At 37.0% G+C, this 22,704-nt stretch overlaps 1 protein-coding gene and 1 pseudogene across 2 annotated transcripts in view; one reads left to right on the forward strand and one right to left on the reverse strand.

The window, feature by feature from the left end:
- Nucleotides 1-1,662: 1,662 nt before the first annotated feature.
- On the reverse strand, nucleotides 1,663-4,493 carry LOC118633521 (annotated as a pseudogene).
- A 5,506-nt stretch (nucleotides 4,494-9,999) lies between these two features.
- The window catches only part of CFAP20DC (CFAP20 domain containing), a 258,264-nt gene continuing 245,559 nt past the window's right edge, over nucleotides 10,000-22,704 (forward strand). Inside the window, exons 1-3 of one of the 2 annotated variants that reach the window (XM_036267094.1) lie at nucleotides 10,000-10,396; nucleotides 13,011-13,100; nucleotides 16,384-16,477. In XM_036267094.1, coding sequence (XP_036122987.1) covers nucleotides 10,376-10,396; nucleotides 13,011-13,100; nucleotides 16,384-16,477 — 205 coding nt within the window. In that variant the 5' untranslated portion in view covers nucleotides 10,000-10,375. The remainder of the gene's footprint in view (nucleotides 10,397-13,010; nucleotides 13,101-16,383; nucleotides 16,478-22,704) is intronic. The other variant, XM_036267095.1, reaches the window with a different exon arrangement.

The following is a 22,704-nucleotide window of genomic DNA, read 5'->3' on the forward strand; positions in this document are numbered from 1 at the left end:
CCTGTTCCTCAGACTGTTGTGTTCATTATATTCCACAAATAAGTGAGATCATGTGATATTTGTCTTTCTCTGCTTGGCTTGTTTCACTTAGGATAATACTCTCCAGGTCCCTCCATGTCGTCTCAAAGGATAAGAGATCTTTCTTTCTTACAGCTACATAGTACTCCATTGTGTATATGTACCACTGCTTTTTATCCATTTGTGTACTGATGGGCACTTGGGCTGTTTCCAGATCTTAGCTATTGTAAATAGTGCTGCTATGAACATGGGGGTACATATATTCTTTCTGATTGGTGTTTCATGTTACTTAGGGTATATTCCTAGAAGCAGGATCCCTGGGTCAAATGGCAGTTCAATTTTTAGTTTTTTGAGGTAACACCATATTGTTTTCCATAGTGGCTGCACCAGTCTGCATTCCCACCAGCAGTGCACTAGAGTCCCCTTTTCTCCACACCCTCGCCAACACTGGTTGTTTGATGATTTGTTGATGGCTGCCATTCTGACAGGTGTCAGGTGATACCTCATTGTTGTTTTAATTTGCATCTCTCTGATGATTAGTGATGTTGAGCATATCTTCATATGTCTCTTGGCCATTTGTATGTCCTGTTTGGAGAGGTGTCTATTTAGGTCCTCTGCCCATTTTTTAATTGGGTTCTTTGTCTTCCTTTTGTTGAGTTGTATGAGCACTCTATATATTTTGAAAATTAACCCCTTATCTGATGTATCATTGGCAATTACCTGCACCTTAACTTTAAATAATTCAGCTAAAACATACACACACACAGACACACACACACACACACACACACACACACACACACTTATTTTATACCAGTGTTTCTCAAGCTATTTCTAAGGAGCATTTTCGTGATTAGCTCTCCTTCTCCCAAAAACTTATTTTGAATCATGGTAAAAACCACATAACATAAAATTTGCCATCTTAAACATTTTTAAGTACATCATTCAATATTGTTAAGACACTTAACTTTGTTGTGCAATCTTGAGAAGAACTTTTTTCAACTTTCCATTTTTCCCTCCCCTACCTATTCCTTGTCAACTGCCATTCTATTTTTTGAATCTATGATTTTCACTGCTATGGAAACTTCATATATGTGAAATCATACAGTATTTGTGTGTGTGTGTGTGTGTGTGTGTGTGTGTGTGTTTGATTTTTTTCACTTAGCACAATATCCTCATGGTTCATACTTCTTTATTTTTATGCTTAAAGGCAAAGGTATTCTGTTCCTTTCCATGCTATACATAATAAGGTATCTCTCTATGTGTTTTTTATCTTTTTGTCAAATAAAGTTTGGGACAACCTTTGAGGTCACCTCCATGGTGAGTCATCTTGCACTGTTTTCTAGGAAGTATCTTATGTAGAAGGAAAGGAACATTCTTTTTGATATACAGTTTAGTCAAATGGGGAGTGTTCCAGGAGGAGCGCTAATGTCTATTGTCTCTTCATTTGTTGTTGTGAAGTTCATAGTAGGACCTACTGGATTTTACAAACAGATATCTATAGAAGACATTCAGATATGCTACAGCAGGAAGGAAGGTACAGGAGAAGAAGAAGAGTAAGAAGAGGAGACTCAGTGTCCTATGATGGAGTGAAGAGGCTGGTAGGTGGAAAAATCAGGAATGATGGAAGCAAAGTCATCCTCCTTAAGACAGCATGCCAAGAAGAAAGCCTCCAAAAAATCCACCAGTCACTAGACTGTTCTTCACAAGTGACATCATCTCCTTAGCTTTGCTTTTCACTTCTGTAGAAATGTGGTCGCTCTTACAGATCTTCAGCTATTCCTTGGCCTTCTTCATGTTCTTCTCTATTAACTGCCAGTCAACTCTGATGAACCTAGCATGGTTTGCAAGCTGAAGGAGAAAAAATTCTCCTCCCACAGCTGTTGCAGCCAACTTTCCAACTTTCTGGAATATAAAATCTATGCACCATCCAGTGACACATCCAATTAACAGCTGGGTTGCTAAGATATACTTTTCAGCAGAGAGCTCAGATTGCTATGAACAGCTTGTACCACCATGGCTGCTTTTTAGCAAATTCTGCAAGGTCCAGTGATTCAAAATGTCTTGAGTGTATGCAGCCATTTCAGCAGGCTCATCTCTTGATGACACACCCAGAGGTTCGGTGCCATAGGACACGGAGTGGTGTGCTGTCTTGTCACAATCTGGCTTCTGGCATGTGGGTCAGAAGTTTCCAATCCCAAAGCCACAGCAGAAGAGGGCAAGCTTGGCTCACTTTGGTCACTCCTGTTTCATTGATTTTGAAGAATGTGTCAGAATTTCCCTTCTTTTAAAGAAGGAATAATATTCCATTGTTTGTATACGCCACATTGTGTTTACCCATACATCCATGCATGGACACTTAGGCTGCTTCCATCTTTTGACTATTGTGAATAATGCTGCTAAGAGCTTGGATGCACAAATATCTCTTCGAGACCCTGCTTTCAACTTTTTTAGAATACCCAAAAGTGAAATGGCTGGAACATATGGTAATTGTATTTCAATGTTTTGAGCAACTGCCATTCTTTTTTCCATAACTGCTGCACGATTTTACATTGCCACCAATGGTGTACAAGAATTTGAATTTCTCCACATCCTCACCAACACGTTATTTTCTGTGTTTTTGATAATAGCCATCTTAATGTGTGTGAGGTAATACTTCATTGAGGTTTTTATTTGCATATATCTAATGATTAGTGATGTTGAGCAATTTTTTATGTGCTTAGTGGCCATTTGTATATCTTTGGAGAAATGTCTATGCAAGTCTTTGCCCATTATTTATTTATTTTAATTTTTAAATTGTTTTTTCTTTATTGATTTTAGAGAGAGAGAAAGGGGAAGGGTGAGAGAGATAGAAACATCATTGAGAGAGAACACTGATTGGCTACCTCCTGCATGCCCCCCAACAGGGATCCAGCCCATAACCTGGGCATGTGTCCTGACCAGGAATCAAACCGCCGACCTCTTAGTGCATGGGTCGATGCTCAACCACTGAGCCACACCGGCTGGACCTTTGCCCATTTTTTAAACAAGGATAATTGGTTTTTGTTGCTGTTATTGAGTTGTAGAAGTTCTTTGTATATTCTGAATATATATGTTATCATATAGATATGTGATTGGCAAGTACAGGGTGAAGCAAAAGTAGGTTTACTGTTGTGAGTACGTGGAACAGTTTATCCTTGTATTATTACTTACTAATTATTGTATTATTTTCCATACAAACAACTATAAGCCTTCTTTTGCCTGACCCTGAATTGTTCCCGTTCCATAGGTTGTCTTTTCACTGTGTTGACTGTGTCCTTTGATGTACAGAAGTTTTAAATTTTTACCTAGTCTAATCTGTCTTACTTTTGTTGCCTGTGCTTTTTTTGTCATATCCAAGAAATCACTGTCAAATTTAATGTCATGAGTTTTTTCCCTGTTTTCTTCTAAAAGTTTTATAGTTTTATGTTTTGGTCTTAGATCATTTTGAGTTAATATTTTTATATAGTATAATGTAAAGGTCCAACTTTATTCCTTTCATGTGGATAACCAGTTTTCTATACTCTTCTTATCACGAATCAGCACAAACTGGCTTTAGGTTAGTTACATAAGAAAAACTTGCTACTGAGATCTAACTTAACTTTTTCTGACAAAATAAGAGCATTTATGTCATTGAAAAACAAGTTGGTATTAAATATCAACTCACTTCACTTAATCTTTTCAAAGACGTATTTTACAAATATGTTCATTTTTTTAAATCTAAGTGGATGCAGTATAAAACTTATTTTGGGGAAAGTATTCATCCCTAAATAGTCAGCTACTGGAACAGCTTTTTTTTTTTTTTCCTGAGAAAAATCTTCAAGTAATAACTGATTTTGGAAATTTCAAGTTTATGCATAAATTTTGAAGTATTTGGTCATCTAAATTTACAGGCAGGAAACAGTTTGTAGAATCTCATAGACGAGAGAAAAAAATAAATGAACTATTCGAGAAGAAAATCTACAAACAGTAAAACCCTCAAAAACCTTCTTTACCACAACTTCTTTAAAAAAACAAAACAAAAAAACACCACTACTCTCAAACCAGAAGTCAATTGGATGACTCAGAAATCACTAATTTTTCTCAACTAGCTTAAAACTATCAAATAGGCTCAGTTTTCAAATTATTCAACTTGGCATTATTGTCATTTATAAAGTTATTCCATAATGTGAAAAAAATAATAAAATAATCCTCCAACTATTAAACATTTCTAGATTGTATAACAAAACAAATATTGATCATTAAGCCAACGTTTTTTCTTCCTATTATGTTAAATTATTCTACTATAATCTGCAACCAAAATATAAATTATGACTATATTGTGGTGAGCACCACATATTGTTAGTTCAAAAGAATACTATTTCATGTCAAATTTATAATCATATCATCTAACTTGAATGACTACATTGGCATACAAAGGCTCACCTTTTAAAAACTATTTCTAGCCCAGCCGGCATAGCTCAGTGGTTGAGCATCAACCCACGCACCAAGAGGTTGCCAGTTCTATTCCCCATCAGAACACATGCCCAGGTTGTGGACCTGATCCCAAAGAGGGGCATGCAGGAGGCGGCCAATGGATGTTGTCTCTCACCCATGTTTCTCTCTCTCTCCCCCTGTCCCTTCCTCTCTCTCTAAAATCAATAAAGAAGGAAAAAAACTGTTTCTAGTCTATGCCATTTGAAATACCATCAATATATCTTTTAATAATATTAATACAACACCAAATTACTTTCTTTGTAGAACAAAGACAAGCACTTTAAAGCTTGTAAAGTGACTAATTCTTAATTTTGTCAAATTAAGTTAAGCAATTTAATGTAATTGCTAAATGTACTGACTTCTTTAAAAATTGTAGCAATTTGCCCTGGCCGGTTTGGCTCAGCGGTTAGAGCGTCCGCCTGCGGTCCGGAGAGACCCGGGTTCGGTTCCCGCTAAGGGCATGTACCTCGGTTGCAGTTTGTCCCCGGCCCTGGTTGGTCGTGCGGGTGGCAGCCACTCGATGTGTCCCTTTCACATCGATGTTTCCCTCTCTCTCTTCCTCTCTCTCCCTCCCACTCTGTCTGTACAAAAAATGGAAAAATGTCCTCGAATGAGGATAAAAAAAAAAAAAAAAAAACAACAAAAAAAAAATTGTAGCAATTAGAGAAACTGTTTTACTGCTGTTTATAATGTACATAAATAACTTGGCTTAAGCAAAGTTGTTTGGGAAGGCTGGCTCTTTTTGGAGGGAGGGGATGGGGTGTTTAATTCTAGTAGCCATTCTTGAAGTCATAGCTTGCATTCATCCAAATCAAACAAAAGTATTTGATGTAATAACAGCAGATCTCTTTCTATCTCTGGTTTTGAATTCATATTGTTAAAGTAGTGTGCATTCTTATTTTGCTTTATAGCCACCACTGTAAGTGTTAATGGTAGTTTTCTCCATAGACAAAACAATTTTGTACTGAGCCTTTAAAATTGCCCATTGCCTAGATAGGCCTTATACCATACTCTTGAATAAAAATCCAACTATAAGTCTCCTATACTTGTAAGGCGTTGTAAGAGGGTTAGGGGATAATCCAATCCTTGGACAACAGGGCCTATGAGAATTACTTTCTCTCAAGAAAATAAATAAGGAGTTTGAAGTAAAGATACTGGTTCGTTCCAGCCTTTAACTGAATAAACAGGTTATGAAAAATAAAATCACCTGAGTAATGAGACTTACTGATATACTGTAATTAATCATTTCAACTCTGTAACTAGTTTCTCCATCAATAAATTAAAGTGATTAATTTACCCCTTTACCTTAATGTATTTTCAATTGTTTTTTTTTCTTGTTTTCCCAACACCAAAGTCTATGGCTGTCTTTTAAGACTATATTCATTATTCATCTCCTCTCTCACTCATTCACTTATTCATTTGTTTACTATTTCATTATACCCAGTACAAAGTTGAACTATTATACCAAGCACTAGGGATTCAAGGGTAAACAAAACCGACGTAGTCCCTTCTCTCTTGAAATCTAAAGTCCATTAGAGATGGCCAACATTATTAAAACATATAACATTTCAATTATTTCAGTAATGCTAAGTAATAGATTCTATGAAGACATATAACTGGGGGACCTGATCAAGTCAGAGAGATTAGAAAAGGCATCCTTGAGAAAAGGACCCTTATTCCAAACTCCATAGGACAGGTAGGCCTTAGCCAAAGAAAGAAGAGAGCAAAAGTAATCCATGCAAGAGAACAGCACAGAGGCCCTACAGTGAAAGTGAACATGTTGAACACGAGTAACTAAAAGAAAACTCAATGTGACTGAAATGAAGGGAGCTGAATAATATACAATGAAACTAGAGAGAAAGATAGGCTCTGTAATCATAAAAGGACTAGAAGCAAGCGACTAATGTGATTAGATTTGTGTTCTATAAAGATGACTCTGACTGCAATATAGACATAGATTTGAAAGAGGGGCAGAGTGGTGTGTGAATTAGGAGGCTATTAAATTAGTTTAGGGAAGAGAAATCATAGGTAAACCAGAGTATGGGCATACTGTTTTATTGCACTTCATAGATATCACATTTTTTACAAATTGAAGGCAAGACCCTCCACAAGTGAGTATCACTTTATTGTGGTGATCTGGAACCAAAACCACAGTATCTCCGAGGGATTCCTCTATAAACTACAGTGGAGAAAAGGTAGATCAATTTACGATTAAGTTTGGGTAATGGATTGTGTATGGGAAGTGTATTAGTTATCTATTTCTGTGTTTAAAAATGACCTTAAAACTTAGCAGTTTACAATAAATATAATTTCTGTGGGTCCAGGAATCAGGGTGCAATTTAGCTGAGTGCCTCTGACTCACGCATAATCATAAGGCTGTAGTCAAGGTGTTGACCAGGGATGCAGTCAATTCAAGGCTCAGCTAGGAAAGGATTCACTTCCAAGCCCACTAATGTGGATGCTGATGGCCCTCAAGTCCTCAAGGAACAGCAGTTCCTTGCCACATGAACCTCTCCAGGGGACTGCTCACAAAACAACTTACTTCCTTCAGAGTGAGGACAGAGAAGAGAAGGGAAATCAAAGCAAGGGGGTGAAAGAAGGCAAGCAAAAGAAAGTTGTCTTAGAAATGACATCTCAGCACTTTTGCCATTTTGTCTTCATTAGAGTGAGTCACTAGGTTCACTCCACATGCAAGGGCAGATTACACAGGGGTGCCGCACACCAGAACATGGAGATCACTGGAGGCCATTTTTGAAGATGCCTACCATACAGAGTGAGGAAGAGGAGATGTGTGGTATTAATAAGATTAGAAAGAATGGAAAAGGCCCACATTTGGAGAAGTTTTGGATGGTGAGTTTGAAAGGACCAAGGTGCCTTCAATTCAATCAACAAATTATATGTTTATAAAATACCTACTCTGTATATATCACACATTACTCTAGATGAAATATAATTATGAACACAGAAAAATTCCTTACCCTCATGGAATTTACCTTCTAATTGCTGAAGGCACATGATAAACAAACAAATAAAATTCAGATAATGATAAGGGATAAAAAGAAAATAACATAGGATAAAGTTGTAGGTTTCTCTTCAACTATGGTGTCAAAATTCCCTTTTCAGAGACCCAAGTAAATTGTTAAAAGCCTTAAGATATCTCCTAGAGTCCTCCTGTACTCTCACTGTATTTTTTTGCCTCTCTTACAGCATTTATCAAAAGCTGCTTTGTATTATACTGCAAATCAGCCTTTGTGTTAGGCAAAAAAATTCCACACACCCTCCCAAAAAGATATCTACAGCTACCCTCTGGAACATACTCTATTTGGAAAAAATGTCTTAGCAGATGTGACTAAGTTAAGGGTCTTGCAATAAGGAAATTGCCTTAAATTATCCAAGTGGGCCCTAAATGCCATTACAACTGTCCTTGTAAGACACACAGAGAAGAAGACACATAGAGAAAAGAGGTAGTGTGACCACAGAGAAAGGGATGGAGAAACGCAGGCACAAGCCAAAGAAGGCCAACAGCCACCAAAAGCTAGAAGTTAAGAGCAAATTCTCCTCTAAAGCCTCTAAAAAGAATGTCACCCTGCTAATACCTTCATTTTGGGCTTCTGTTCTCCAGAACTGTGAGAGAATTTCTGTTGCTTTAAGCCACTTTATAATAATTTGTTACAACGGTCACAGGAAACTAATATACCCTTTCCAATGTTATTTCCTATTACTTGATTCATGGCATTTATCACAAGTTGTAACTTCTTGTTTCTTCACTTGTTTATTGTGTCTGACCCCATCAATAATGTAAATTCCAAGAAGATGAGGGCCTTTCCTGTGCACTTAGCTCTTAGCATAATGTCTAGAATATATTGCATTCTGAAGAATTCTGTTAAATGAATGAATAAATACTCCTCCATTAGTTAACAGGTTTTTTTTTTATTATTATTATTATTTATTTTTTTATTCACACCCTGAGGATATTTTTCCATTTTTTGTACAGATAGAGTGGGAGGGAGAGAGAGGAAGGGAGAGAGAGAGAGAGAAACATCGACGTGAAGGGACACATCGAGTGGCTGCCACCCGCACGACCAACCAGGGCCGGGGACAAACTGCAACCGAAGTACGTGCCCTCAGCGGGAACCGAACCCGGGTCTCTCTGTACCGCAGGCCGACGCTTTAACCGCTGAGCCAAACTGGCCAGGGCAGTTAACAGGTCTTATAAGACAAAGACCGTGTCTATTGACCATAATTCCAAAACCCTCAGCCTTGCCAAAAACTGTTGCTGAACTAGATTTGAGATCTATAAATCAGGAAGTCTTGATTCTAGATAGTGTACTGCAATTTACAGCTATGGGATAGTCCCACCTCTATCATGTATGCATCCAGTATTTGAAGAAGTAAGTTTGTTCCTTATCTGCTCTTCTTAGTCCTGATAAGGAGCAAATCCAGACAGCATTCATTTTAGCACCCTGTTTACGATCCACAGTGCTTAGCACATTGTAGGAAAAACAAGTCTTTGAGACTTTTGGGTGAATTAGAGTATCAGGCTAAGTCATAACTGAAAGTCAACATTGCATCCTTGAGTAAATGCCTAATCAACTCTGAATTCCTAATAATTTCTAATATACTCAACTGAAAGGTTGAGAACCTCAATATTCTCAAATAACCCTTACCTCACAGGATTGTGAACCTATGAACGTCTTGGCCTATAGTGGCCCTAGGAGTGGTACCTGATTATTAGTAACTCTATGCCACTAACCTAGCTCATCCTTGAGTACAGCATCAGAACTGAGCTCCAAACTAGCTCCATTACTTCTTGGCCATGTGATGTTGGGCAAGCTATTTTACCTTTCTGAGTCACAGTCCCTTAGCTCAAAACTGACAATAATATCTACTTTGTAAAAGCAGTTCTGACATAGAAACTCAATGAAGTAACCAAAGAGTTAAACTCAGAAAGCCTGTCTCAATAATGTAATTACTTTAAGAAAACAAAAACAACTTTGGCTTTTCAACATGTGCAGTGATCTTGAATAAATACTCGCACATCCATGGGTCTTCAAAAATAATGAAAGCGGCTACCAGACCCTATTATTGCCTCAACCAATGCAAGTTTGGGAACCTTCGAACTAAAGCCCACGTGAGGGTTCCAAGATTCCATTACTTCCTTTCAGCAACCTACCAGCTACCAGTGTTTACAACGAAGAGAGACCAAGTCGAAGAGCCAGGTTTCGAGAAGAGTCCAGCACCTGTGGCAACTCTAAGTTTAAGATTTTTTTTTGCAGACCCTGGTCACGATCTAAGGAGGGCGCGCGTGACAGACTGGGCGGTCCACCGAGTCTCAAACTCTCTCGGTTGCCTGGGTAACGCTGACGTCACCGCGTAGCCTCACGTGCTTGTTGGCAAGAAGCCCATATAACGCAACGCGCAGGCGCCTCGTGAGAGCCAATGGGCGCGGCGGGAATGTTGGCGCGGCTCAGCGCCCCTTTCCGGTCGGATTCAGCGGCGGGCCCGGCGGAGCGGCTGGGAGTGTGTCTGCCTTAGCCGGGCGAGCGGGCGCTTGTCTCTGGCTCCGTGGCTGGGCGCCCCGTCACGTAGGTTACGCACACAAATCACTCCCTAGGGTCCGCCCAGGCAGCTGCGCCCTCCCACACCCGGCACCCCGGGGCGTGGACCACGATGGTGCGAGTCGGGGGCCCGAGATGGAGCTGACCCGTGGCTGAGAAGAGCCTGACCGAGTCGGGGGCCAACCACGAAGCCCTTCCCCGCCCGTGGGGCACTGGGCTCCCGCCCGCGATTTCCAGCCGTCTGGGTCACGCTACTCGCTGGAAGCCCTGAACTCCGTGCCCCAAGCCCAGGGCCCCCTGCGGGAATGTTCAAAAATGAGTATCAGGTAACCCAAAACGGCTCTCCAACCTGTCTGTAGCTTTCTCCTCTTGGGTAAGGTAGCTGCTGTTTGGGGTGAGGGCAAAGCCTCCCCCAAACTCCCATAACATGGTCTTTTTTTTGTGGAAAGAAATGAATGGATGAATGTTCTTGATCCAAAAAGAAAGCGACTCACGTCTGGGCATATGATTTGACTTTTTACCATGTTCAGTCTCCAGCGCAGTGCTTTGCTTCTCAAGGTATATGGATTGCCTGAGATTCTAATTAAAATGCAAATCTAACGCTCCAACCAGACTCCTGAATCGGAATCTTGAGGGCAGGGCCCATACATCTTGAGTTTTATCTAACAAGCGCCTTGAGAAGCTGTAAGAGAGTGAATGAATGAGTGCACGAAGGGAATAAACCAAGAAAGAAAATAAGCACTTTGGCTTATAGGCTGTTTTCTCCAAAACTGGGGGTCAATGATTCTCAGACATTGGGGTTTATTGGGATCACTTAAGGTACTTGTAAAAATGCAGGTTTCCTGACCCTCACCCCAGATCTGGAGAATCAGAATCTCTAGATGGGGCTAGTTAATTTCCCTTTGTAACAGCTACCCCCAGTTCACGCTAATGCAGGTGGTCCAAAGATCGCGGGGAGAAACTGATTCTGGGTCTCCCTCAGTCACCTGGAGTACCCTAGAGTGTCTCCATGCCTGACCGCCTTTCCTCTCTTTGCTGGCATCTCCCTTCCTGCTTTCCCTTGCCATAGTCTCCTGCCCTCCCCTCCCCACCTCTACTTGAGGTTCTGAACACTATTTACAATCTGTTTCCCATCCTAGTCCTACTGTTAGAATGAACATCTTTGTCCCTGTGCGGTGGGAACAGCCCTTCACTGGTCTCCAACTCTGTTGCTTCTACCTTTTCACCAAACACTGCCTGCCTTCTCATGAGTGTCCCGAGAGTGTTCTGCAGTTCTCTTTATTCTATTCCAATTATTAGAATAATTTTAGAGTTTCACTCACTTAATATAGGTAATACATTGTTTTGTTTTTTAAAAAGCATACTCCTACTGTGGGAAACTTGGAAAACAAGAGAAAAAGAAATGGGAAATGGCAGTTTCCTATCTCACCATATATAAGGATTTTTCTTTAAAAAAAAAAAAAGCTCTCTTACATTCATAGTGAAATATGACCTGACCCCAGAAGCTATAGTAATTCTATCCACACACAGTTTGCACATAATACTGCCTAACAAAGAAGGAATTAAATTTCTTAACTTAAGCGATTATGTGTTAAAACTCAGAAGCAAAAATATATTTATATTATTGAGAAAAATTAAAAGCTGAAAATTCTTCACAAAAATCGTACAGATTTGCTCATGTGCTGTTTATAAATCATCCAGGCCGTAACAGAAAACCATATTTAGTCTTTATTTCAGATTCTCAATTTCTTGCAAGAAATTCTTCCTCAGAGATATCATCTTATTTAATTCCTTTCCTTTATAATTAAAGGATATGGAAATTCAGTAATATGTTTAGTGTTTTTACATACCATGTCCCTCCATGTTCTCATGTTTACAGATATGTTTGCATAGCATATCTATAAATAAGATACTCTATTTTTCTTGTACAGATTAAAAATTTTTTATCTGTTCATTTTTTGAGAGAGAGAAAGAGGGGAAGGGAGAGAGAAACATTGACTCATTCATTGCTCAACCTATTCATGTATTCATTGGTTGATTCTTGTGTGTGCCCTGACCAGAGATCGAACCTGCAACCTTGGCATATCCGGATGACACTAACCAACTGAACTACCCAGCCAGGGCCTACTTGTTCAGACTTTATAGATCTCTAAATTAACTTGTATTAAATATACATGATGGGGCAAACGTAGGTTTACATTTGTGAATATGCAAAACACAGTTTATTCTTGTATTATTACTTAATGTATTATTTTCCATATGAACAACTGTAAATCTACTTTTGCCCTACCTTGTATAAAAAGATTTATAGTAATACTCAAAATAAGAATCATTCTTTTCCCTACTCCCTCCCAAACTTTTTGTTGACTAGACTAAACTATTAATTTTCCCTCTTTTGAATAATTATTGCTGGCACTATTGAGCTTTTGCTATATGCAAAGTATTGTGCTTGATGGTTTATATTTACTATCCTGTATAATCCAGCAATCCATTTTATAGATAAAGAATCGAGGTTAAATATCCAAAATCAGATAGTTAATAAATGGCAAAGCTCGTATTGGAGCTCAGACCAGTATGCCTAAAAAGATAATAATTATCAGAATCTATTAGTCTGTGTTGAATGGGATGTTTTGTAACCATGATCTATGCATGTCAAATAAATGAACCTTACACGAAGAGATTGTAAGGTTTGTATGGCACCATTCATTTAATGTTTATCATGCTTTAAAAAAATTTCTTAAACTATTAAGCTAAGGTGACTCAAATGAGAGCTGCTGTGGTTGTATACAATCAAGGTAGAAAGCAGGAGTAACAGGGATCGCGTTTTTTCCCCCAGATCTATTTACCTGACGGAAGCCTGAACAGTGGTTGTTCAGGTGGGTAGTATCTTCTTAGTATTGTCTTTCAGTTTAATCTAAATATTTCATTTTTGTTTTCTAGGGAGGCGCATTTGTTGAAATCTTTAGTGCTCAGGGAAAAAATCCTGGAGCAAAATGGAAGATCCTTGGCAGTCCATCTGTAATTTGGAAAGTAAGTGTGAGAAATTAGAGCCAGTACTATGTTAAATAAGAGTTGTGGAAGTGGGCATCCCTGTCTTGTTCCTGTTCTTAAGGAAAATGCTTTTAATTTTTGCTCATTGAGTATGATGTTGGCTGTAGGTTTGTCATAAATGGCCTTTATTATGTTGAGATATGATTCTTCTATTCCCACTTTGCTGAGAGTTTTTATCAAAAATGAGTGGTGGATTTTGTCAAATGCTTTTTCAGTGTCTATTGGTATGATCACATGATTTTTGTCTTTCATTTTGTTTATGTGGTGTATCACATTGATCGATTTACGAATATTGTACCAGGCTTGCATCCCTGGGATAAATCCCACTTGATCATGGTGTATAATATTTTAAAATATATTGCTGGATTCTATTTGCTAAGATTTTGTTGACGATTTTGGTGTCTGTGTTCATCAGGGATATTGGCCTGTAATTTTCTTTATTTATAGTGTCTTTATCTGGTTTTGGGATTAGGATTATGCTGACCTCATAAAAAGAGCTTGGAAGAAATTCCTCTTGAATTTTTTAGACTAGTTTGAGGAGACTAGATGGTAGTTCTTCTTTGAATGTTCAGTAAAACTCCCCTGTGTAGCTGTCTGGACCAGGACTTTTGTTTGCTGGGATTTTATTGATTACTTCTATTTCCTTAATTATTATTGGTCTGTTTAGGTTTTCTGACTCTTCCCAGTTGAGTTTTGGAATAGTTATGATTCTGAGAATTTGTCCATTTCACCTAGGTTGTCGAATTTGTTGGTATATAATTGTTCATAGTATTTTCCTACAATCCTTTGTATTTCTGTGGTATTGTTACTTCACCTCTTTCATTTCTGATTTTATTAATTTGGGTTCTTTCTCATTGTTTCTTGGTGAGTCTGGCTAAAGGTTGATCAATCTTGTTTATCTTTTCAAAGAATCAGCTCTTGGTATCATTGATCTTTTGTATTGTTTTTTGAGTCTTTATGTCATTTATTTCTGCTCTGATTTTTATTATTTCCTTCCTTCTACGAACTCTGGGTCTTTTTTTTTGTTCTCCTTCTCAATCTTTAAGTTGTTGGATTAGATAGTTTATTAGAAATTTTTCTTCTTTCTTGAGGTAGGCCTGTAGTGCTATGAACTTCCTTCTCAGGACTGCTTTTTCTGTGTCCCACAGATTTTTATTATTGTGTGTTCATTTTTGTTAGTTTCCAGGAAGTTTTTGATTTCTTTTTTGATCTAATTGGTAACCCATTTGTTGTTTAATAACATGCTCTTTAGCCTCCATATGTTTGAATGTTTTTGAGTGTTTTTATTATCATTGATTTCTAGTTTCATGCCATTGTGATCTGAGAAGATGCTTGATATGATTTCAGTAATCTTGATTTGTGTATAATGTGGTTTATCTTCAACAATGTCCCATGTGTACTTGAGAAGAATGTATATTTTGCTGCTTTGGGATGAAATGTTCTGTAAATATCACTTAAGTCCAACTGATCTAGTTCATCGTTTAAGGACTCTGTTTCCTTGTTAATTTTTTGTCTAGAATATCTATCCAGTGGTGTCATGGGGTGTTAAAGTCACCCACTATGATTATATTACTATTGATCTCTCCCTTGAACTCCTCCAGAAATTTTTTAATATATTTTGGTGCTCCTATATTTGGTGCATATATGTTTATCAGGGTTATATCCTCTTGTTGGATCGATCCCTTTTATACTATGTAGTGACCTTCTTTGTCTCTTATTATGGCCCTCGTTTTGAAGTCTGTCTTATCAGATATGAGTATTGTTATACCAGCTTTTTTTTCATTTCCATTTGCCTGGAAAATTTTTTTCCATTCCTTCACTTTCAACCTATATGAGTCTTTTGTTGTGAGGTGGGTCTCTTGTAGACAGCATATATATGGGTCCTGTTTTCTTATCCAATCATCTATATGGATAACTTTTTAAAACTACTATTAATTGAGTTCTTACTGTTGGCCAAGCACAGAATTAAGTATGTATGTTGTGAAATCCATATAGTAGGCTTTTGAGATAGTTACCTTTATGCCCCTTTCATAGATGATAAAACTGAGGCATGGAGAGGGTAAGGAGCTTGCTCACAGTTATACAGCTCTTACTATGGGTAAAACATAAATGATGCTGTGAGAGTATCTAGCAGAGAAATTAGGAAAGGCTTCCCAAGGGAATGACATTTGATCTCTAACAGCTAACTAGATACTGGGTGGAGCTGGTGGAAAGCAGAGCATTTCAGGCAAAGGGGAAATCCTTGTGTAAGGAAAGAGCTTAGAATTTTTAAGAAACTGCAAGAAGGCTACTAAGGCTAAGATGCAGACAGAGGGGAGAGTGCAAGGTAGGAGATAGGGTTTGAAAAACTGGGCAGAGACTGGACTATGTAGGGGCTTCCTGACCACGTTGAAGATTTTGGTATACTGTTGAATGAAATGTTTTAAGTATATGCTTAACTTGTAGAATAAATAATATACTCAGTGTATGTATATTCATTTCAAATACATAGGAGATGCTACTCTGATGGGTATAATATAAATTTATTACAATGTTTCATCTTAACAGCCATTAGTTACAGTGTATTTCTTAACATATATAAAACAAGAGATTGGGAGGATCTGTGAAATATTTTAATATGAAAAAGGGGTTTTTATACTCAAAGATTGGGAATTTGATCCATGAAAAAATAACCTCTACATTACCACTTTATCTCATGTTTTATTTTTTTGTTTGTTTCTCCAACCTTAGTTTTTTAGGTCACCTTAATTGTAGCACTTTATTTGTACTGATTTTAGGTAAATGATATGGAACTTCAAGTTAGAGCACTAGCTTGAAACAGAAGTCAATGATTAATTCTGTATGAACCATGGCTGGAAACCAAGGAACTTTCGGACTGGATACAACATAGGTTAGGTGATTTATTATACTGTAACAGGATATGATGTTCAGCCTGTGCTGTTAGAAATACACAGATTAAAGTAGAGGAAGAGTAAATAAACTCTGGAAACTCAAAATTAGTAACTTGAGAATCCCTATACTAGGAGAACTTTTTATCATTTGGAGGAAGAATACCTTGGTATAATAGAGGATTTGCCAAGTGGCTTAGTGTGGCTTCTATATTCCAGTTCCCAGAAAGTCTCGGGGTAAGAGTGTCAAGGCCTAAGTCACTTTCAACTCATTTAAATCTGGAACTTGTTTCCTGTGAGTGTTCAACTCCAAATATATAATAGAAGCCAAACAAAGTACGCTTCAGTTACCAGTTTTCGTTTTTGTTCTGTAGGAGTTTGATAAAGAAGTTAAAAGTTTTGTGTTTGTCCTGGAAGGCAGCAGCCAGACAAACAAAATTCAGCTGCCAAAGGAGAATAAGCAAATCCGTAAGTAAGATTTTTAATATTGAAGCTTAACATTTGATGCTTGAAATTATGCTTTTAAGTCTCGTACATAGGCATTAGTTTGGCTTTTATTGGCATGTGTTGACATGAAGTGTTAGGATTTTTTAAATTTAGAAAGTAAACTTGTGCCGGGTTTTTAAAAAAGATATTCTGCTTCACTGTTTACTAGATTTCTAGCAGTATTTTGAAGATTTAGAGGATTATTTAATAGCCATTAATTATAATAGTAATGGTACTTATTGAGCATTTACTATAAGCCTATGACTTTCTAAGCATTTCACATTTAACTCTTTTAACCCTCACTGTAGATCTTTTATAGATGAGCACATTGAGGTTGGTTCCTTGTCAAGAAATCAGGTAGTTAAGGCTAAGCTTTGAAATAAACTCAGGAGTTCCTAAATTATAGGAAATTAATTTGTGAGAAAACAATTATGTAAAATACTATAGAAGGCATTATTTAGTGACATATCAACTTACATACCTTTTAAAATATTAATATCTAATAAGTATAGATATTAACATGTGTTTTAACAAAAGCCTAAAGAATAGATTTCAATTCTTATTTACTTTGGAAATTAGGGTCAGCATTTTAAGGCAGAAGAAATCCTGAGAGAGCACCTAAATTTAGGATCAGAAGCCCAGTTATTGGCAGAACTGGGGTTAAAATTTGAGGTTCTGCCACCAAATTAGGCTTTGAGCAAACTGATGTGATTTAAGAAATATAATTTTTCAAAATGATTAATCAGATTTTCATCAACTTTGTCCTGTTTCATTCATAGATGTTAGGTTGTTTAGCAAATGTAAGTAATCAATTAATTTTTACATTCATCATTTACTTATTTCTTCTTTCATTCATTAAGATCATTTATTGAATACTACTGTGTATCAGGTACTATGAAGACTATTCTTGGTACCTAGTTATCTCATTTTAATTCAATTTTCTAAACTTTCATAGACACTGTGCTTTATCCACCATTTCAAGCTATTACATGCCTATTTACATATAAGCTACTACAAGATGATTAATTTAAAAATGATTTGCCAGTGTTTCTTTCTAAAATAAAACAAGAGACAGAACCTCGAATAATCATTGTTAAAATAATTTTTATTAATTTATTGCAATTTTACAAATTATGATTTCCTTATGGTTTCTGGTTTTGTTTTGTTTTTTTAATAGCAGAGTTTCACTTTTACAAAAATGTATACATATAAATGAGATGACATGTGTCTGAAATTGTAGATTGTTCTTCTTACAGGAGACATGTTCCATCTTTTTTAATGATACTGACTTTGTGAGAGAGATACATTTGATTTGCAGAAACCTGACTTAATGTAAGCCAGTGTTCTTTTGTTTTTGTTTTTCTTATTGTTGGCCTATACTTCCATGTGATGCCCTCAGCATCTATGTATATTATCATGTTATTGACAAAATGAAATCACTTCTAGTAACCTTTCTCAGTTGGCTCTGAAAAATATTTCTCCTCTGCCAAAGGTTCAGTGTCTCAAGACAAGTTCACTTTTCCTACTTTTTTAAAAAGGTTTTTTCTCTTTTTTCCTCAGTCCCCCTATCCCTCCCTTTTGTTACTTTTATCTGAAAATTAAAAAAAAAATTTTTTTTTTGATACATGCCCCTAGTGGGAACCGAACATGGGACTCTCTGGTCCGCAGGCAGATGCTCCAACCACTGAGCCAAAGCGGCCAGGGCTTTTTAATTTGTTATAATTACTTTTTAAATAGGAAGATAATAGTTTTAATTGGAAGAAACAGAAGAATCTTTTAATGCATTTTTTTGTACAGTGCCCTGCAATTAAAAATTAATCAGGCTCTTTTGTAACATGTGCAACACTGACAAATGAAACAGTTTATACAGTCTGTAAGATTAATTATTTGTAGTTTTTGTCTAATGCTTTTAAGATTTTTTGTAATTTTTGATAACAGAGCTTTATAGTTATTTTTGCTTGTGTAAAATGACCTTCTGTGTGAAATTGTTATGGTTAAATTAAATAGCATGCCTTGAATAGAGAATTGGCTTTCAATTAATATTTCTAAATTTAGTTCAGTTACCATTATGTATTTCTATTTTAAGAGTAAATATCTACTTTATTTATGTAGATTTGACATTATGTACCTTGTTAATATGATACCTACTATATTATGTACTTCTGAAGAAAATTCAATAATGAAATTTTGTTAACTTAATAATGAAGTATGTTAACTTTTCATTTTAAATAGTAATATTTCTGAATTACATTTGAGCATCTCTAAATATGTCAATGGTTTTTTTGTTTGTTTGTTTGTTTTTCGTTTTACTTAGCATCTTACTAAATCAAGTGATATTAATGATCAGATTGTGCACTTCTCCAGTGCAGGACTTCTGCATCATCTATTTTGTACTCCTACGTTAGTGTATTGTATATAGTTGGTGTTTCATAAATTTGTTGAATTTTTCATATAAAGAAACCGTAACAATTTAGGTTATAATTTCTAAATATAACCAGCTTGCCTTGATGATGAGACATGAGTGAATCATTAGCCAGGTAAAGAAATAAGTCCATGCTGCTCTTCACCGTGGAACATGTTATATAGAGCTGCCTTTATGCGATGCAGCTCTGTCGCACATAAACATCTATCATTTGAATGGTCTGTTCTGGGACTTTCTGTTTGAGGCTCATCTTTGAAACCATTTTTTCTCTGCCTGTGGCATCTGAACCCAATGGTATGTCTTGAGATCAGCATCCTTGAAGCTCTGTGTTAATCTAAGTTTCAGCTGCTCTGGAGGATGAAGTCTTCTTTGTGAAGTTCCTCCCAAACCTCCCCCTGCCTCCACTTTGATATTCTTTTTAAAATAAATTTCATTATGAATTCTTCTATTTAAACCCTTCAATGGTATTGACCTTACCACTCTACTGATAGTGTTCTTGTCAGAGACCCTAGTGATCTCTGAATTTCTGAATCCAATGGCCAGTTCTCAGCCCTCATCTTGCTTAACGCATCAACAGCATTTGACTAGGTTAACACCCTCCTCCGTGATATATTTTCATTCATTTTCCAGGATGCCTACTCCTAGTTTGCTTCCTGTTTCTCTGGTCTTCTTTCTTAGTTTCCTTTCATGGTTCTTCCTCTTCTCCCTAACCTAACTTAATGTTGCAAGCACCTGGACCTAGTCCTTGACCCTCGGCCTACATTTACTCCTTTGTTTATATCTTCTTTGTCTTACTCCAGCTTATATTTTCAGCTCAGACTTCTCTCTCAAACTCCAGACTTGTATTTTCAGTTGCTTACTTGACATTTCTACTTGGACTGCTTTACCCTAGAAATTCCTCCTCCTCCTCCAGCACACAGCCCATCTTGTTACTAACTTGTCTTTTCATTTGCTCAAACCAAAAACTCTTATAATTAGCCTGATTTCTCTTCATTCAGTCCATCAGGAAGATCTTGTTGGTTCTGTGTTTAATTTAGATTCATTCTATGACTGCTACTTCTTGCCACCTGCTACCACCCTGGTCTAAGCCACCATTATCTCATGCTTGGAACATTGCAGTCATCTAATTGGACTCCCTGTTTCTCACTTGCCTCCCGTTGTCCATTTAGCAGCTCGAGTGATACTTGTAAATGCAAGGCACTCCCCTGCTGAAAATGCCCCCTCTCTCTCAAAGTAAAAACCAAAGATCTGTAGGACCCTGCAGTATGGGTGCTCTCTTAACTTCCTAACCTTATCTCCTATTTTTCTTTTCCCTGTTCACTCTGCTGCAACCATACAGGTCTTGCTGTTTTCAAACATAATCTGGTCCTGCATCATTCTAGCACCTGTACACAAGCTGTACCTTCTGTCTAGAGGTTCATTTTCCCAAATGGCTACATGGCTCACACTCCCCTTCTGCAGGCCTTAACCCTGACCTATGCTTTAGATCCTTCCCGCACTTTGGATCCCTTTTACATTGCTCTCCTTTTTCCAATAGCTTTTATCACCATTTACATGCTATCTATCTATCTATCTATCTATCTATCTATCTATCTATCTATCTATCTATCTATCTATTTATTTATTGTTTTTCTCATCATTACCAGAAAGTAACTGCAACCAGCACAGACATTTAGTCTATTTGTTTATCTAGAACAGTGCCTGGCACATAGTAGACATCCAGTAAATCCTTGTTGAATAAATGAATATCTGAGTGGCTTCCCAATTTATTTAAGGATGACCTGTATCCTTCCCATGACCTTCAAGGCCCTGAATGATTGAGTTCCTAGCTGTTTACCAGACTTGTCTCCTGCTGCTGTTCGCCTTCTGTCTTTCCTACCTGCCCTTTAGGCCTTTAAGTTCACCTACTCTGTCTTATTCACTACAAAAACTTCAACACTGTTTTACACATAGTAGATGCTCAATAAATCTTTATTGAATAATAGCTCTAATTTAATCTGTATAAATAATACTATAATTTGTGACTCTAAATTATTGAACCAGTTTTACACATGCAAAGTAGAAGGGCTCAGACAGGTTTTCTCATTTGCCCAAGGGATGTGGAATAACCCATAATGAAGGCATAATCGTTTCCTGTCATCTGTATTGAGGTGGAGAGGTGCAGCTTAGTGTGCTGTTTGTGTCAGGGCTGTCTTTGGGACCAGCATGATTTATCAGGCACTGGTAAAGGATGACAGTCCCAAGTCTTTGGACAATGTAACACTTTTTAAATGTATATGAGGTATACAACTGTAATTTTATATAAGGAGACAACTGTAACACCACTGTTTAAACATCTAATGGTATTTTACCAGATAAATGTGTTTTAAAATATTCTGAAGAAAAAGGACCTGACCCCTTAAAAAGAGAGGTAGTTTATCTCAGGCAGAGAAAAGATTATAAAACTGCAGAAACCTGCATATTTCAATAAAAAGACTAAATTTTTATGAATTTTATGTAAATAATGGGCTTTTTTATTTATTTATTTATTTTTTTACTAACAGCAGTTCCATATTCGGCATTACTTACAATGATTTTAAATATGTAGACATGAACAGTCCATTTGAATTTGCTAAGCCACTGGAAAAATATTATAGAGTTTATATAGCTTTTCTGACACATAGGATCAGGGTATGTCAAACGTTATTAAAGTACTTTTTTCTTTGTCAGATCATCACCATATAGTATTGTCATACTTCTTTTAATCTTAGAAGTGGAGCTTTTTGGAAAGTAGGGCTTCTCTATATGTGAGAAAGTTGAATTACAAAGGTTTCTTTTTTGAGGGCAAGTGCCTTTTATATCTAAAAATGTTCATATAAAAATGCCCTGTGTGTGTAGCTCTTTGTGTTTGAAGAGAACAGTGCTGATTCAGTGAGATTTGTGACATATATTAGGGACCTTTTGTAAAGACTGCATTTCATTTCTCCTGGTGCTCTCTCAGCTCTATTTACAGAGGCCATTGTGCAGTGGAAGAATACGAAAGGGCCAGTCAATGTAAGATGGAAGAGAGATATAGATTAACGATGGCTTATTTAAGTCACCTCATTTTGGTTTCTTATTTTGGTTTTGTAGTCCAGGACCCTGGTTGCCTCACTGGCTTTTCCCATAAATATGGTAGATCTGACTTCTAGAGAATTTTCTAAGGTCAGAGCCTGCTATGCCCTATTTTTATTACATTGTTTATTCTACAGATGGCGCTCTGGTGCATTTTATTAAAATTAGTGTTTTTGGTTGTTAGTTCATTTGTTTGTTTTAATCCTCACCCAAGGATATGTTTTTATTGATTTTTAAAGAGAGGAAGGCGGGGGAGAGAGAAACATTGATCAGTTCTCTCCCGTATGCGCCCGACCAGGAATCACAACCTTTCAGTGTACTGGATAATTCTCCAACTGAGCCACCAGGCCAGGGCAGCTTGATGTTTTCAGCAAGAGTTTTCCTTGTATGTTTGATTTAAAAAGGGTAAACGTACTTGATCAAATATGTTTATTGTTTAGAAACTACATTTCAAGTTGTTCAAAAATGTTGTTAAATAGTTTACCAAAGGAATTATAAACCAGAAGGTCTTAAAATATATAAACATGTATTATTACTTTAAAATACTTAAATTTGTTAAGCCTGCTAAGTCAGAATAAATAGGAAATAACATGTATTTTAGACCAGTTGTCTTCTTTTAGTCACATGTTAGCCCATACTATGAGATTTGTAGAAGAGGTCAGATAAATCAAGACATTTCCATATTCTGCCCAAA

Source organism: Molossus molossus, unplaced genomic scaffold, assembly GCF_014108415.1.
Source record: "Molossus molossus isolate mMolMol1 unplaced genomic scaffold, mMolMol1.p scaffold_m16_p_18, whole genome shotgun sequence".
NCBI classification, from domain to species: domain Eukaryota; kingdom Metazoa; phylum Chordata; class Mammalia; order Chiroptera; family Molossidae; genus Molossus; species Molossus molossus.